Genomic DNA, 17,556 nt, shown 5'->3' on the forward strand with positions numbered 1-17,556 from the left:
GCAAAAGCATCCTAGAATGTTGCTGAAAAACTGCTGCATCTCAATGTACCAAATAAAATGAAAATAAATAAAAAGGGGAAAACATGCTAAGAGATATAATAGTAACAGTAAAAATAAGGTTTGTTATGGGTCCATGCCTAAATGGACTAAGAGTATGAAAGAAAGTTAACTTACTGCAAGAGATTCCATTTGCTACACAGCAAGCATGGCACAGGAAACAAAGGAAAGGAAAGAAAGTACAGGGTCAGTGTATGCATGCATCAGAAAGCGCGACCCTCTTCCAGAGCAGAACCGGCAGCAGTATTAGCATTGCTTGCCCAAACCTGATCAATGGTTGTGAAATGTACCCAGACATGCACAGCGCTTCAGTTAAAAACAAGCTCTAAAGGGAACTGTATCATTGGAATATTAAAAATTACATTTTTTCAGACTCTGATTAGTTCGTTTAGATTCTGTCAGTTTTGAAGTCTGGAAGTCAAAACTTTGGTTGCTTGAAGATTTCAGTGTATAAATGTGAACTGTGCATGAACATAGCATAATTATGAGGACAGCTGAGTGATTAAATTGTAGCCCCCAATCACATTATTCTTTGTATTATTGAAGGTAGGGCTACTAATTTGCTCATTTTCATATCTACTAAATATTATGACCCAATTAAAGCTGCATATGATTAACATTATGATTAAACAAGACAATTATTTCCTTAATTGTACTGTCTTCCTCACATATAAGTAATATCTTAAAGGAGTACCGAATAGTGTAATTTTAAGCACTATCTTCTCAAACAAGTATGATATGTCATTTTTCTACATTTAACTTTGACTATTGTTTCTTCAGTAGATTATTTCTGAAAGTAACCTAGAACTGATGCTTACTCTAAAATAAGTTTGTTACTGGACCTGTGCAACTACAGCTCATGTTTTAAATATCACTACAAAATAACCAGACTTGGTTTAAGGAAAGCTTACAGATAAAGGTTAGAAGCACAAATGGAATTTTTAAACAGAATTGATTTGGTCAGTTGTAACTATATGCCAGTGTATCTGGTTCTAAATTGTCAAAATATTTAAGGATTTATCTGAGTATGCTGATCCTTGACAATAAAAACCCAGATTTTAAAGTCTGTAAAAAAAAAACTCTTATGATTTTAATTTATTGAATTTTAACATAAGGAACTGGCATAAGATACAACTATCAAAACTATTTATTAGTATTTACAAACATAATTAAAGGATAGTCACCAGTAATCCCCACTCATTATCTAAGGGTTTCTTCTTCCCTCACCTGTTGCTGATGTCATGAGGGGCCTACACATTAATGGTGGTTGTATTGTGTTTACTGAATGTATATCTTTCAAACCTCTGGAAGACAGAGATCTTTAAGCCTGTGTCCATAACTTTTACTATATGCAAGAAAACTTCAGAGGTTTCTATAGCTATTGTGCTGCATTTTTAAAACTCCAGTTTTTGCATAATATACATTCTCATGAACACTTTGAAGGTTTTCTTGTACAGTGTTGTATCCAGGCAAACAGAGTGAATCTTAAATCCATAAATGTATATGCTCTCTCCACTGTGTGAATGTTTTGTAAAACATCACATGATTCAAATGTTTAGTAGGTACTTTAGCGAGTTACTGCTTCTCCATGGAATTCACTTTTTCAGCAGTGTGAAATGAAGCAAGTACTGAGTAAATGATAGGTCCAGTGTAAAGCAACCATTTCATCTTTCTACGGTTTTCCAAAAAACAGGGTTATGATCCAACAATATCCTTAGAGTACTTAGCATAAAAATTTTCTCTGTTTAGTAAAGCAATATGAAAATTTTTGATTGCAGCTTAGAGCTAAAATATGTCCTTGTCAATGAATTCAGTTAGCTCTCAGGGCTTAAACCTTCCTGGGAGACGTCCAACTTGGATGAACATTTCTCAGTGTGCTTCCTAAACTCTCCTTTTTAGGTAGGCTGGTTCAGGACTCCAAAATATTTATTATCTCAGAATCCTTTCCTGAGTCACAGGTTAACATCTCTCTGGTTTGAGGCTGGAGTCCCAAAAAGATATGAAAAGTGCCTTCCTAGGGAACTACTTATGGAAAATGTTAAATCATGTTTCTTCTTTGGGCTAATATTTTCTTTTCAGGGTTTAAAAAATAATCCCTTTACAAGTTTTTATAGACCTAACAATGTTTTAGAGACTAAATTTGTTTTGAATTTGTTGTGTGAATCATTTTCTTTGGTCACAAGGATTTTTTCAAATATAGGTTTCTAGACTTACACATAGGATTTAGAGAGATGTTTCTCAAAGTGAGGGAAAAAATTAAAAGATTAGGAAGCTAAGCTGCTAAGAAGGGCCCATCAAAACTGAGGAATGAGTAGCTGCCTGACACTTAGGCTAATTTATCCACTTAGTAGTGGCCATTCCAGAATGAATTTCACTGGGAGATGAAAAGGCTAATGGGAACCAAAGCCTTCTATGTGAGATGCTGCTTTTAGGTCATGACCACATGGGTCTCTCCATTTGCATGGAGTGGGAAAATAAACAGTAGAGTGGATCTGAAAACCTGTGGAACTGAGACATGGGCAAATCACTTTTTTTTTTTCCATTTAATGTATTATGTGCCTTGGTCTAGGAGGAGAATTGGCATAACACAAAGAAGACAAATAATTTACTAACCATGTTTCTTTTTTTAAGGTCTTTACCAAAATATGCTTCCCACATACTAGAAACACTTTCCTTAGAAACATGATTTATTTTAAACAGGCATTGAGAATATTCCAACATCGATGAGCTCAGCAGACAGGTGCTGCACAGAGGTTTCTCACATTTACCAATAATATTTCCTGTGTTTTGTAGCCCTCTGTATCCAGCTTTCACTTCCTATTTTGGTTCCTTGGGTTCCGAGAAATGCTTTGCTATTTGAAGAAAACAGTTCAAACACCAGGAGGATTGACACATGCCTCTCACCATCATTGTTAAGAACTTAATGGGAGTAGTTGGAGCAGAGTCCAAATAGGGATAGCTTTTTTAATTCTAGCTCATTGTTGTCATTTAGGAAGGCAGGCCCAATGTTGTTAAATCATATTTAGAGACATTAGAAATCCTGTTTTGGGTTGTTTGTGTGAGAACATTTAGCTTTAAAATCTGAAGTTGGTTAAAATGTTTAAAATTTGAAGAAATTAAAACATTAAAAACATGAAGGCAGTCTAGTAAAACACATCTCTGAAGTGATTATAGAGCTCACAGACCATCAGTATGTTGTTTCTTCATTTTTTTGATGTCTACAACTACATGTTGGAAAGAGAAAATGGAAAATAATTATCTGGACCCTAGCGAAGAACAATATTTTCTTCCGCAAAAAGTTCCACAGCATTCCACACTTGTCACTTCTTTTTTTAAACAATAACTAAAAATAGGCTACTAGCAAAGATCAGACTGGGTAGGCCCGGGCAGTTGGGAAAAGTGCATATGCCAGTCTGCTTATGATCGCTGATACACTGATCTCTTTGGCTTCAAGAATTTATTTTGTTGGGTTTACTTAGGTAAATACTTATTTTTCATAAAAGTGCACATTTCCTTTAAAACATACATGCATAAACTTACTGGTATGCTTACTTTGTAATTTGCATCCAGATAAAAATTCTGAAAGGAAACTTTAAAAAGTTTATGGAAAAATTAAATTTATTTTGGTGCCAAAAGTTGAAATGTATGCATAGTTTTATCATGTTATTTTCCATAGCTTTCTGAAGACCACTCCTATGAGTTTGCTGTTCTTATTTTACTTGCCCCCCCCCACCAAAAGGGTGCTCAGAATAACTGACATCAACTTAATTTGCATGAAAAAGAACCTGCCTATAAAAGACAGCAGTACTCTGAGGCCAAACATTTCTAGGGTTTTGCTTTGGAGTAGAAGACAAATGGTACCTCTACTCAGAAAAATAACAGCTCTATGAACTCCAGATATAAGATCTCAGTATTTAAATGGAGTGATACTCTCATTTCTTCCAAAGTATACCTGGTATGGAATAAATTCCCTCCCCTCAAAACCGTTTGTCCATATAGCTCATTTTTGGCCTTGTTGTAGTGTGTTACTCATGATGGGAACAAAACTCAGCACAGATGCAGTGCCCAGTCAAGGCTGGTGAGACTGGAGACGGAATAGGTGGAGCTGCATGGCTTGTAGCCAGCTTACTTACAGGATTTACTAACAAATGCCAACAAAGAGCTCAGCAAAGCATTCACACTAGTTAAACTACCCAGCACTGCCCTACTGAATACAACTGCCAACATCTTTTCATGTGGGATGCATTTTGTCTTCTATGTTGGCCTGAGTCCCTAGACTTGTCACATGCATGGTACCTAAAGCATCTTGCTCAGGATAACTGAGTTCTGTGGTCCACAGGGTGTCCCTGAGCCACCTAGTAAAATTGTGAAACATTGAACTAATACCAATAATGGAATTAAATTCTCGTTGGTTTTCCTAAAATTTGCTCTTCTGTTACCTTTTCCTGACAAATTCTCTTATGTCTTTGGGGAGTTCTGTGCATGCCTAATATTTCATATATACACATGATTTAAGGACCTGCCAAAACACACACACTAAGGTGATTTTCTAGTTTTTTTTTTCTGTGAATGTTTTGCTCTCTAAAACTAGTAAAGTATGGACAAATAGAAAGAATATGGCCTTTAGTGATATTCTCTCATTTTGGCTTTTGTATCTTCAAAATTAGAAACGCCCTAATTTGAAAGGATTGTTGATCAAGTGAGCTATATGTACAGTCTTTGGAAAACATTAGTTTCTTCTTTATTTTTTATTAAGCTATTATTGTAACAACAGTAGCAGCATAAAGGTGCTTCCAAAAGTTCAGGAAAATGGAAAGAAGAGGTAAGTTTATTTAGGTATAAAAATTGAAATCCATGTATAGTTTTCCCATAGTAAGAAGTTTTAATGAGCTGTTTGAAGATCTTAATTGAAATAACTGAATGAATAGAAGAACTCTATTTTTTTAAACTTTAAAAAAACACAAAAAGAGAAGAGTAAATATAAAAAAAAGCAAAGAATGTGGATGAAGAGAAAATGAGTCAGAACAATATCTATCTGAAGAACTAGGAAATTAACTCACTTTAATTGCTGCCTTGTTTATCTAATGGGAATTAGACCACAAGCAGAGGTAGAACATATATTTTAAAATTTGAAAGTTTGGGAAATAGAATAACTACAATTTCTGGTTATCCCTAGGGCTAATTAAGAAGGTATAATAAACACAACCAAATAAATGATTCATTTCAACCTGTTTTCCGCAAATATTGTCAATGTACTAATGCAAAGTTTTACTATAGAGAATATTTGGTGATCAAGTGAAGATGTTTAGACAACTATTGTATACTAGTGTACAAACTACACTAAAAGTGGCTATGTGTTTTCCAATTGTAAATCCCAACGTGGTATCAGTTTTCCGGACTAAATTTTCTCTAATAGAATATGGCGGAGTGAGAACTGGGCTGAAATCAGAAAGCACAGGCTTTCTAGTTAAGTGGCCATAAATTGGGAAATTTAGATAACTTTTAAATTGTAGTGCTTCTTTTGTGTCTACCAGTAGCATCAGTTAATCAGCGATGACACATCCACAGTGGAACCCTGCTACTGATGAGGTTGTACCCATTCGTAGTTTCCCATTCTTACTGATACATTGCAGTTGATAATTGGCGTAGTTTCTTGATTCATGTTTGTTTTCTCTGGTAAGAGCAGGAGCTCAACAAGGATTGAGGCCTTGTCTGTTGTTCACTATTGCATCCACCATGTAGGCTATATGGGAAGAACTGAATAACAAACTGCAGTAATTCTAATTCTTTCACTTTCTTTCTGTCCAATTTCCCTTGCAGTAAATTTCCCATGAAGCTCTTTGAGTGAGCAAATCTGACTGCTGAAAGGTCAACAGAAATCTTGCCTTCTTGAAGGAACTGAGTGGTTCAGTGGAAAACTAATGAAATTGGTTTATATTCTGATTAAGGACGAATTAGGAAATAATTAGTATAGTTAGACAGTGTCCAGAAAAAAGATTTTATACCTTTTGCCAAAAAAGAACACCACAGTCATGCATGACATAAGTCATTCTTACTCTTTCCTGTGAATGTGTGAGATGACTCGTTCCACCTATGTCTCTGAAGCTCTGTGCTTCTTAGGTGGATCAAAAGCAACACAATGTCAGCACAGAGGAATACATTTTAAATAGGCTTCTATTACCTTTTCCTCTGAGTCCCCTGGTTGACACGTGACGACGCCATCTCTTGATCCTCCTGCAAATGTTGCCTTACAGTTTGCAAGCCACTGTTATCAGAAAGAGATTCATAGGTAAATTCAGAAATTCTTGAACATTTAAAAAACAGAATTTAAAACATTTTATTTTAACTGACATAAAAATTGTACATAGCTGTGGGATATTGTAATGTTTTGATACAGGCATAAGTGTAAATATATAAATATTTTTAAATATGTATATATTTATACCTCCATTATGCATGTGCTTCTGTACACACACACATACATATACCTGAAACATCTTTCATTTCTTTATGGTGAAAATACTAAAAATACAAAAAATCCTTCTAGCCTCTTTAGAATAATACATACATTTTTATTCTCTATAGTAATCAAGCAATAGAATGCCAAAACATCTCATTGCTATAAAGCCATAATTTACTACTTGGTAATCAGCATTTTTCCATCCTTCCTCTCTATTCCCATTCTCCCAGGACCCAGTAACTTCGATCATTCTTTCAACTTACATGAACAGGATTTCAATTTTTTTTTTTAAGATTTCATGTATCACTACTTGTCTGACCTCAGATTCCATCCATGTTGTTGCAAATGACTGGATTTAAATCTATGTTGGAACAGTGTTCCATTCTGTATAGCTATCAGTTTCTTTGTCACTAGATGGATACAGGTTCTAGTTCCATAGTAAATTTGGAAACTCAGTTATCTCTGACAGTAACTTAAATTCCTTGGACAAAGATCCAATAGGGGGATTTCTGCATGTACTTTTGGAATGTTATCTAAAAATCTGTTACCTATTCAAATGCCTTGAAACGTTTCCCATATATTCTCTTCCAGAAGTTTCTAGTTTCAGTTGTTATATCTTTGATCCTTTTAAAGTTGATTTTTAAAATAAATACCCACTCATAATGAGAGATAGAGGGAAGCTGTCAAGTTTCAGTCTACTGTATGTGGATTTGCAGCTTTTTCAGGGCTGTTTTTGAAGTGATCTTTTTCCAGTGTGTGTGGTACCTTTGTCAAAACATGGCTGGCTGGCTGGCTTGGGAATGGCATTTTAGAGCAATGGAGTTATTTAAGCTGTTGCCTGTGATGCTGGCATTTCTTATAGGCTGTGACTGAAGTTCCAGCTGTTGTTTTCACTTTCATTTCAACTCCTTGTTAATATGCCTGGGAAAGCATTGGAGGATGACCCATGTGCTAGACACCTGAGACTTGGATGGAGTTCCTGACTACTGGCTACAGCCTGGCTCAGCTCTGGTAATTCTAGCCATCTGGGGAGTGAAGACACTGATGCTGGGTCTCTTGGTTTCAGTGTCTCTTCCTCTAATTCTCCCTTTAATAAATATGTCTGGAAAACTAAACAGCAAAAAAAAAAAAAAAAAAAAAAGAAAAAAAGAAAAATCCAGTTGACTGAAGACAAATGAATTCCTTTCTAGGATCTCTTTTTAAAAAAATTATTAAGATACATTTTTTTTCCAGATTTTATTTTAATTACAAAGTCAGATATACAGAGAGGAGGAGGGATAGTGAGGAAGTAAAACTGCCAGGATTAGAACCGGCGACCATATGGGATCCCAGTGCATTCAAGGTGAGGCCCTTAGCCATTAGGCACACAGCCAGGCCCAAGATACATTTTTTTTTTATTGCAAAGTCAGATATACAGGGATGTTGATTCACTCTCCAAGTGGCTGCAGTGGCTGGAACTGAGCTGATCCAAAGCCTGGAGCCTCTTTTGGGTCTCCTACGTGGGTCCAGGGTCTCAAGGCTATGGGCCATCCTTGACTGCTTTCCCAGGCCACAAGCAGGGAGCTGGATGGGAAGCTGGTCTGCTGGGATTAGAACTAGCACCCATATGGGATCCCAGCATGTTCAAGGCAAGGACTTTAGCTGCTAGGCCACCATGCTGGACTCTATGATCTCTATTCTGTTCTGTTGCTTCATGTATCTTATGTATGTATGTGGTTTTAGGTTAGTAACATATGGTTTCGTTAAAATAGCTCTGTAGAATATATTGACATCTGGAGATGTGATGTCTCCAGCTGGTTTGTTGAAGTTAACTTTGGCTATTTAGGGGCTTATGTGCTTCAATATGAGCTTTAGGTTTTTTTTTTTTTACTAGTTTGATGAAGAATGCTATTGATATTTTGATGGAGACTGCACCGAGTCTTTAAATTGCTTTGGGTATTAAAGAACTTTTATGGTTATTTCAGTCTATCCTCATGAGAGGTGTTTCCATTTTTCTGTGTCTTGCAGTTTTCATTGTCGGGATCTTTCACATTCTTGTTAAATTTAATCTATGGTGTTTTTACTGTCTGTGTGCTATTGTGAATGGTATTGCTTTTGCTTTTCAGGAAGACTATTTGTTGGAACCCTTGAGCTCTTCTATATGTGGTTTCGTGTCATATTATACAAAGAAGGATTACCTGATCTCATTCTTTCCTATTCATATGCACTTTCGTTCTCTTGACTAATGGCTCTGGCTAAAACTGCCACTGTGAGATTGATCCATCTCTCCTACTGCGACTTACTTTACTTCATTTACTTCTGCTCTGACCTTTTTTTCTACTGTGATTGTTTTGTTTATTCTGTGATTTGGGATGCACTGTTAGGCTGTTTATTTGCTATCTTCCTATATTTTTTATATAGCTTTTTACTGTTATGAACTCCCTCTTACATGATATTTCATTTTTTGAAGTTGTACAGGCTTCTCTAGTGGATTAACATATGGTCTAGCTTCTAGAACGTTCTCTCTGCTGATGAAAAATAGGTAACCTGTAGCTTTTGTATAGAATGTTCTATAAATGTCTCTTAGTTTTTTTTGTTTATATTATAGTTTAACTGATATTTGTTGCTTTTAAGTTTTACCCAGATCTGTTCGCTGATGAAAGTGAGGTGTTAGTCTTGACTATTACTATATTGGAGCATCTCTGATTAATGTTTTGTTTACAAACACAGGTGCTCCCACACGTACATTTATAATCAATATATCTCACTGATCTCTTGATCATTATTTAGTGATCATCTTTGCTTTTTACAGTTCTTGTCTTGAAAAGTGTGCTGAGATGGACTGTCTTTTTTACTTTCAGCCTGTGTCTTTACTATTGAAAGTTTCTAATACAAAGAATATCATTGGGCCTTGTAATTTTTAATCATTCAACTCATCCATATCTTTAATTGGAAAGCTTAGTCTGTTATCACTGTAAGTTCTTATTGGCAAATAATTTAGTCTTATTGAAAAAATATTTTCAAATATTTTGTTCTTTTTTAGTGGGTTTTATACTTTCACATACCTGTGGCAGTGATCTATCTTGGCTTCTGGATGTTGGACTCCCTTAAGCATCTTTTATAAGGCTAGTCTGTTGTTCATTTTGGATATTCTTTATTTCCCTTTATTTATTAAATACAGCCTTGGTGAGTAAAATATTCCTGGCTAGCAGTTTTTTTCCCCCTCTCAGGATGAGGAATTTATCATTCCATTTCTCTTGGCCTGTAAAGTTTCTATTGAGAAATCTGCTGTAAATCTAATCAGTGTTCTCCTAAAAGTAACTCTTGAAGATGTAAAAAGTCTTGAAAAAAATAATACTCTGTCTTTATTTTCATTTTGTTTGGAAGATAAATTTTTTCATCCAGGTCCATTATCAGGAAGCTGGACTGGAAGAGGAGCAGAGGATAACTGACAGAGTGCTGGATTGAATTCTAAGTGTTTTTTCCTCTTGCTCGTTTTCTTTCCACCACTCCCCATGCCCACAACACCGACAGCTTGACCAGGGTGAAATCAGGAGCCAGAAACTCAGTCTAGATGTCCCTTTTGAGGGCTGGGGCCCGAGTGCTTGAGCCAGTATTAATGCTTCCAGTGTGCACATTAATAGAAAATGGAATTGGAAGCAGAGGTAGGACTTGAACCCAAGTCCTTGACCTTGCTATGGGGCACAAGTATCCCTAGTGACATCTTAAGTTTGGGGATGATATGATTGGCATAATGCTTATCTTTGGATTGCATTCTTTCTAAAGACATTTCTTTGAAGGCACAGGGAGAGTTATAGTGAGATCTCTCATCTGCTGGTTGATTCCCTTGATGGCTAGAATAGTGGAGAATGGGCCAAGCTGATACTGGGGCTATCATCTGCTGCCTTCCAGGTGCACTAAGAGCGAGCTGGATTAGAAATGCAGAGAGCTAGGACCTGAACCAGTTCTTCCTATACAGGATGCAGGTTTCCTATGCTGCAATGTCTGCCCAGGTTTTAATGTAAAAAATACGTATGTATTTGAGAGAGAATCTTCCACCTAGTGTTTCACCTCCCAAATGGCTGCAGTGGTTAGCACAGGGCCAGGCTGAAGCCAGGAGTTTCACCCAGGTCTCCAACATGAGGGCAGGTTCAGAAATAGAGCAGAAGGCACACAAACCAGTGCCTATATGGGACCCTAGCATCTCAGGCAGCAGCATTTGATTAACACAATGCTGACTGTGTGTTGCACTTTCGAGTGAATGTGTTGCCATGAGGATTTTTTTTTTTTTTGCCAAAAGATTTTATTTCAAAAGCAAACAGGAAGGGAGAGAAAGAGAGATTGAGATCTTCTACCCACATACTTATTTACTCTCCAGATGGCCAGAGCTGGGCCAGGCCAAAATCAGGAGTCATGAGCTCCATTCCATCCAGGTCTCTTACATACATGGAAGGGACCTAAGTACTTGGGTCATCATTGACTGCTTTCCTATGCCTATTATCAAGAAGCTGGATTGGAAGTAATAGGATTAAAACCAGCACTCTCCTCTGTGATTGCCAACATCGCAAATGTTGTTGCAACCCACCTCTGCCTCTAGCCACCAGGATCTTTTGTGGTCATATCTATTTGGGATTTTATGGGTCTCCTTAGACATCTGTGTAGTACTCCAGTTTGAGGAAATATTCGGATTTAGTTTCATTGAATATATTTTCTGTGCTGTTACTACTTTCTCCTTTCAGGTATTCTTACATTTTGAATATTGTTTATTTGATGTTTTCAAAGTATTAGAAAATGTCTGTAATTCTTTTCTTTTCCCTTTATCTGATTGGAAATTATTTTGAAATATCCCATTTGTATATTTCTTCTGATTGATCTAGTCTCTTAACTGTTTTTAGAATCTGGTTTACTGAACTATTTCTAAGATTTCTGTTTCTTAAACATCTCTTTCTGCTGGATTTCCCACTCATAGTTGGCATTAATAGCTGCATTTGTCTCCATTGACTATCTTTGTAATCCTTCTTTGGATTTTATTTTTCATTTTCTCAATTCCCCTATGGAATCTGACACTGTTCCTTTTGAGGTCTCATATTGCTTTGCTTTTTGATGTTTCTTGTATTTGTGATGCTGTGTGCACATCTGATAGATCAATTGTCTATTTTTCATCTTTCCATCAGTTTTAAATAAACAGTTTTATTCAGTTATATGGATATTAAAATCTCTAAGTGGTAATATGAAAAAAACATGTTGTTAAAGTACATACAATTCATAGGCTATAAAGGCATTTCTTCTAAATCATACCATAATTTTTCCTGTCAATGATGGCTCAGGGTATAATCTTGTTCTCTTTCCCTTAAATCATTGTATGGATAAAATGAGAAATTGCCGGTTGCCTCAGGGATAATTTTTCTCTTCCTGTCCTGATTGTGTCACAGAAATTCTGAGATCTGAATGGGTTTAGTCAGAAATCTGAGATTTTCTTTAAAGCAGGGGAGGAATCTTCTCACAGAAACTCCAGTGTATGGAGGAATGATTCGTTAGGGGATGAACATTTGGGTGGAATTGCTGTCTGCGAGTTAAAATGAGAGGTAGAACCTGAGGTTACACTCAGGCCAGAAATAAGCATTTACACAAAGGATAGTCTGTACTTTGAAAAATTCACTTGGGCATCTGTAATGCAAAGCCCACCAATGGGTAATCCCATATCTCCGAGATGGTAAGGTATAATTTTGGGGAAGCCTTCATTCTCAGTTTGGAGCCCATCATAGGAGGGTATGGTGGAGGTAGGAACAATAATTTCCATAGTTTCCTTTAGAAGAGGAGTTGGCTGGTGAGAAAAATGAACCAGATGTAATGAGGCTGCTGGGTTATATTGACCAAATTTATGGTTGTATTGTTCTTAAACTCTGGAGGTCATAGTCTATTATAAATCTTCCTAGTTTTAGAAAAGGCAGCGTGTAGCTCAACTTTAGTTGTCAGAGTGTCTACTCTGTCTCAAAGAGTGTGTCATCCAGAGCAATGTCACTGCAGTTCTTGTCTGCATGCTGCCAGCAGCCCATTGAGTTCTAGTCCTTGCCTAGGACTGTGGGGCTTGTCTCAGTTTCCACAGTGCTTTGTTCCTCTCTTCACACCATTACCTTTAGTCTCTCCATAGAGGTGAGTAGGTTTCCATGGAGAGGAAGGCTGGGTATCTACCTGGCCATGTTGAAGACCACCATGCATTGATGGGCTGTCATCACACACTGTAGCAAAAGGATATCTTACAGTGGCATTAATTTGCAGTTTTTGATTACTGAAGGTGAGCATGTTTTCATGCACCTGGAAAGTCATTAATCTAAGACTTGACACCAATTCAAAATATCTTTTATGTCAGGAACAATTAAGTCTCTAGAGACAGTGAAGTGACAGTGTACTGTCATGACCTTTAGAAAGGGATTTTAGGGGGGAGATGAGTGATTATTTGTTGGAAATTTAAATGTCTGTCAGTTTTTAAGAGACCACCACTTAATATTAACTTCACACTGTGATACACTGCCCTGAGGATCATTACTCACTTACACATTCACTTCCCTTTACGGTTGGTATTAGGAGTGTTTCTCACAGGCTGGGGAGGGAACCTGACCTGAGGTATACCTTCATCTTGGCTTCTACAGGACATGCTTCCTCTGCTGTAAGACAGCCTATGATAGTGACATCCTGCCAGTGTGAAGCAATGACAAAAGGTTAGTTTGGTTCACCAACCAGCAGGAAAGCATTTGTTTTCCTTCCTCATGGCTGAAAAGCTGGACAACAGTGACAGGTGAAGTATTACTGAAACAAAGAACATCGCTTATAGCAAATACACAAACCTAGGCTGGTACTCTCACAATGGTTCTTTTCAGGGCAATGCTGTATTACAGTAAATAGTATGAATCTCTCATTCCCCTCAGATGTGGATTTTAATTCTACCTTCCCTCCCACTTGCTAGCTAATGAGGGTAGTAATACAAGTTGCCAGCATTAAATGAGTTAAGGAATCATTCCTAAGAGTTAAATCTTGTACACTGACTCCTTTACCCTTACAATGATTCTACAGTATAGTTACTATTATCACTGGCATTCTGGTGAGGGAAGGTAAATTGCTTATTCAAGTCACCTGAGCTATGACCTGAGCCAAAATTCATGTGAGTTTGGAATCCGTGTTCTTTCTAAAGCATCTGGAAGATTACAAGAAGCCATAGCTATCACCGTATAGTACACATTATTCATAATTCTGAACCACTGAAATCTGCCTGCTGTCGTCAGAAAGCAGGTGCCTTGCCTATGTGATTTCTAGAACACTGACATTTTACCCTCAACATCTGGAGGGAGGAAGAAGGTAGAACTGGCGCTAACACCAAGAGAAAGCTCAGGAACTGGGCAAAGCAGCTCTGCCATGAGTAGCATTGGATGGGAGTGTCCCTGGAAGGAAAGGCTCAACAACTAGAAAAAGAAAGGTATCACACGGATAAAGTGACATATCCTGCAGATGCACATTAAGCAATAGTCTCATGGTGGTAGTCTTTATAGAAAATCAATATTCTAACCGTTAATTATAGGAAATGATGGAGTTTAGGAAGAGAGGAACTCTTCTACTCACAGTGGTTTGGGTTCACTCGGTTTCTAACTGAATATTTGTGAACAGAAACAAGCACTTACTGAGAGAGTGGCTTCTTTTCTGTTGTTGTAGGTATCCAAATATTCTTGCAGTTCTAAAACACTGAACTTGAGCTTGTCCAGAAGTCCACAAGAAAGAAGCTAAAGGCAGAGAAGTAATTTTTATTACAACAAGTAGATATCATCACAAATGCATGGATGCATAAAAAATATAATTTTAAAAACTATGAAATTTGGCATTTTGCTCCACAATTAGCTGTAACTGGCCTATGAAGTATCCATCTTTCCCACTGTTTGACTGGAGGTAGACCAGCTTTGCAGGTGTTTGTTTACAGTGGGGCCTCTCTGGAACAATCTGGTTCAACATGAGCCCCACCATCATCATCTAGTGACAGTCCAAAGACTGTACAGAACAGTTCTAAGGAGATTGTGCTGATTTATGATAGAATAATTTTGAATAGATTCCTTGTTGTGAGACAGCTAATCACCAATCAGTTCTTGGAACAAGTAGTTCTTCAAGAACATTTAAAATGAAAACACAGCCTCATGAGTTCTAAACTTTGGTCATTCGTAGGTCTGTTGGTTGTGCTATGATGGAGGATACTGGTTCAGTGGTCAGTCAGAGACTGGTATAATCCCCCTTTAATTTCCTTATTTTCAGCTCGGCATGGTGAATCCAGAGGACCACAAACCTACGAGACTTAGGGTACAGACCCATCAGGCAGGTCACCCGTTGTCCCTGATGGCAAAGTCAGACATGACATGGTGTCTGGGTCAGAGGCAGACTTGAAATTTTCTGACATGGCTCTGCCTTGGTGGGAATGCTGATGGACAGTGATGACTCTGCCGGCCCAGAAACCCTGGGGAGTCACCTGACACAACAGTGTTTCTCACAACACCTCAGGTGCCTTAAGGAGAAACCTTGATGGCAACATGCTATTATAGCTTGAGCTGCCCATGTCCAGGATACTCACAGTCTCGGCGTCCACGAAAAGGGTAGGGCACTCGGAGCAGGACGTGAGCATCTGAGAAGAGCTGACAAATTTGGAGCCGATTCCGCGGAGGTTATCCCCAAGGTAACTGGCTGCGTCACAGGTTAGGAAGCAGAGCCTCTTCTGAATATTCTGCAAGGCACAATCGTGACCACTTGTAAAGGGCCAAGTTTAACTCGTGTACTAATTTTGTTGTGTGATTTAAAAAAAATCAATTTTCACTTGACTCATAAATTGTTACATATATTTATCATATACAACATGCTTTAAATTCTGTTCATATTATCTCATGAGCTTATTTCTTTTTCCTGGAGACAGCACTAAAGATGTGGCCATTATAAAAGTATGAAATGAGCATGGAATCTCAAAGGTAGCTAGGGGAAGAGAGGCGTGTGAATGTTCATCTTAAATAAGCCGAGTCATCCACTGTGGAAAATTCCTCCCTAAAACGTCACTTTCCAAAGTGTCAATGTTCAAGACTTTTTTCAGTAAGTATTGGTTTTTATTTTTGCTACATTTCTACTGGTTGGCAGATTGAACTCCAAGCACACAATGTTTTAACAAATTCCATTCAAAGGCACTGGCTTTTTCTGGAAGAGCTGTCATCCCCTTTGAGTTATAAAACCTAATTTGTACTTGCCATTGTATAGGGAAATCAATACATCCATCAAACAATACCAACCATTAGGTGCCTGTAAATTGCATTAGAAAATGCCAATTGTAATGAATAAATATTCATTAAATTTAAAGTAAATTTATTTTGGTGTTCAAAATGCATTTATAGTTTTTTTATACTATATTTTCCATGGACTTTGAGGATCCCTCATATGTATGGATTATTAAACATTTTGAAAACAATATGATCAGTTTAATGTTAAAGTATTTCTAGAATTCTTACCTCTTGGAAACCGATTGGGTTATTGTGCTTAAGGCCAAAAGCATTCTGAATTTGTCCCTTCAGCTTTCTAACAGATTTTCATATAAGTTAAAGACTGGACAGAGTAGCACCCAGCAGGAGGGCCTAGGGAGCCATCATTTAGTACCTCTGGCATACAATCCTTCAAAAATGGATTATGCTCAACTGAACTTGAACTATGGTTATGCAACAAGGTGGAGGAATCCACCATGGGGGGAGGGGTATGGGGAGGGGTGGGGGGAATCCCCAGCGCCTATAAAACTGTACTACATAATACAGTGTAAGCAACAATAAAAAAAAAAAAAAAGTATAAATAAATAAAGTGCCTGGATGGGCAATGCAAACAGCCCAAAAAAAAAAAAAATGGATTATGTGAAAAATTTTCAGCATTAAAAACAGCATGCATTTTAGGTGCAGTGGCCTAGTGGCTAAAGTCCTTGCCTTGCACATGCCAGGATCCCACATGGGCACCGGTTCTAATCCTGGCGACAACATTTCCCATCCAGCTCCCTGCTTGTGGTTCAAAGCCTTGGGACCCTGCACCTTCACTGGAGACCTGGAAGAGGTTCCTGGCTCTGGATTGGCGCAGCTCTGGCTGTTTCAGCCGCCTGGGGAGTGAACCATCGGACGGAAGATCTTCTCTGTCTCTCTTCCTATCTGTATTTCTGACTTTGCAATACAAATAAATAAATCATTTTTTAAAAACAAATGTCTTCCTGAAAATAGTAAATAACTGCAGTTTTGTCTATTGAATGAGATTCACTAGAGTAAGACTGAGAGGCAGTTAGGTCTGATACTCTTAGGGGTTTAGTAACCCCATGTCATAAGAGATTTACAATGCTTACCATTCCTGCTCAGAAAACTGAGTCAAGAGACACTAGTTACTGAAAGCTGTTGAGATGTTTTAAGACAGCTTAACCTTTGCGGTGTCCTAGTCCTTAGAGGTAACACATTTAAACAGGATATAATTTTCATTTTTGATAGTTTTTTCTTTTTCCATATTTCCCTTCTGCAATGGCTCTTTTAGCAGATGATAGATAAATGACAGGCCTCATGATAGCCTCAATAGGTCTAAGCATTAACTCAGAGGTTAATGGCTCTTCCCATTCATCATCCAAGTCTATTCAAAGTTGGAATGATATCATTCCTACCTGTTTTTCCTTGTACACAGGGAATATATAAAAGTTCATGGAAAATATGTATTCTTAAAGTATGCAAGGATTACAAAAATTTTTGGTAGCAAAATTTTTCTACATACCCTTAGATAGTCTGTGGTAATGCTGTTTGAGTTATAAAGAAATTGGGACACCTTAAGAAAACAGCCCATCCTGTTTAATAATTTTAACTGTTTCCTAGGTATTCAAAACAGAGGAACACTATCACACACGATTTTCTTAAGGCTATGTCTCCTAAATTATATCTGTGTTCTCAGGTTACCACTTCTTCACTGGTGGCCTTGTCTGCCAGCTGAGTATTCTTTGCAACATTGCCATTTTCATGGCTACTGTGTGCTTTGAACTC

At 37.5% G+C, this 17,556-nt stretch overlaps 1 protein-coding gene across 4 annotated transcripts in view; it reads right to left on the bottom strand.

Annotated features, from left to right (window-relative positions):
• The window catches only part of FRY (FRY microtubule binding protein), a 432,396-nt gene that overhangs the window by 13,548 nt on the left and 401,292 nt on the right, over positions 1 to 17,556 (bottom strand). For 2 of the 4 annotated variants that reach the window (XM_040979817.1, XM_040979818.1), the window contains exons 56-58: positions 15,102 to 15,251; positions 14,170 to 14,268; positions 6,239 to 6,322 (exon numbers count right to left, since the gene is read on the bottom strand). In XM_040979817.1, the coding sequence (XP_040835751.1) occupies positions 6,239 to 6,322; positions 14,170 to 14,268; positions 15,102 to 15,251 (333 nt within the window). Of the gene's footprint in view, position 1; positions 193 to 6,238; positions 6,323 to 14,169; positions 14,269 to 15,101; positions 15,252 to 17,556 lie in introns of those variants that run through there. The other 2 variants (XM_040979819.1, XM_040979820.1) reach the window with 2 other exon arrangements.

This window comes from Ochotona curzoniae, unplaced genomic scaffold (genome assembly GCF_017591425.1).
Source record: "Ochotona curzoniae isolate NIBS_2020 unplaced genomic scaffold, NIBS_Ocur_1.0 contig_3332, whole genome shotgun sequence".
Classification (NCBI taxonomy): domain Eukaryota; kingdom Metazoa; phylum Chordata; class Mammalia; order Lagomorpha; family Ochotonidae; genus Ochotona; species Ochotona curzoniae.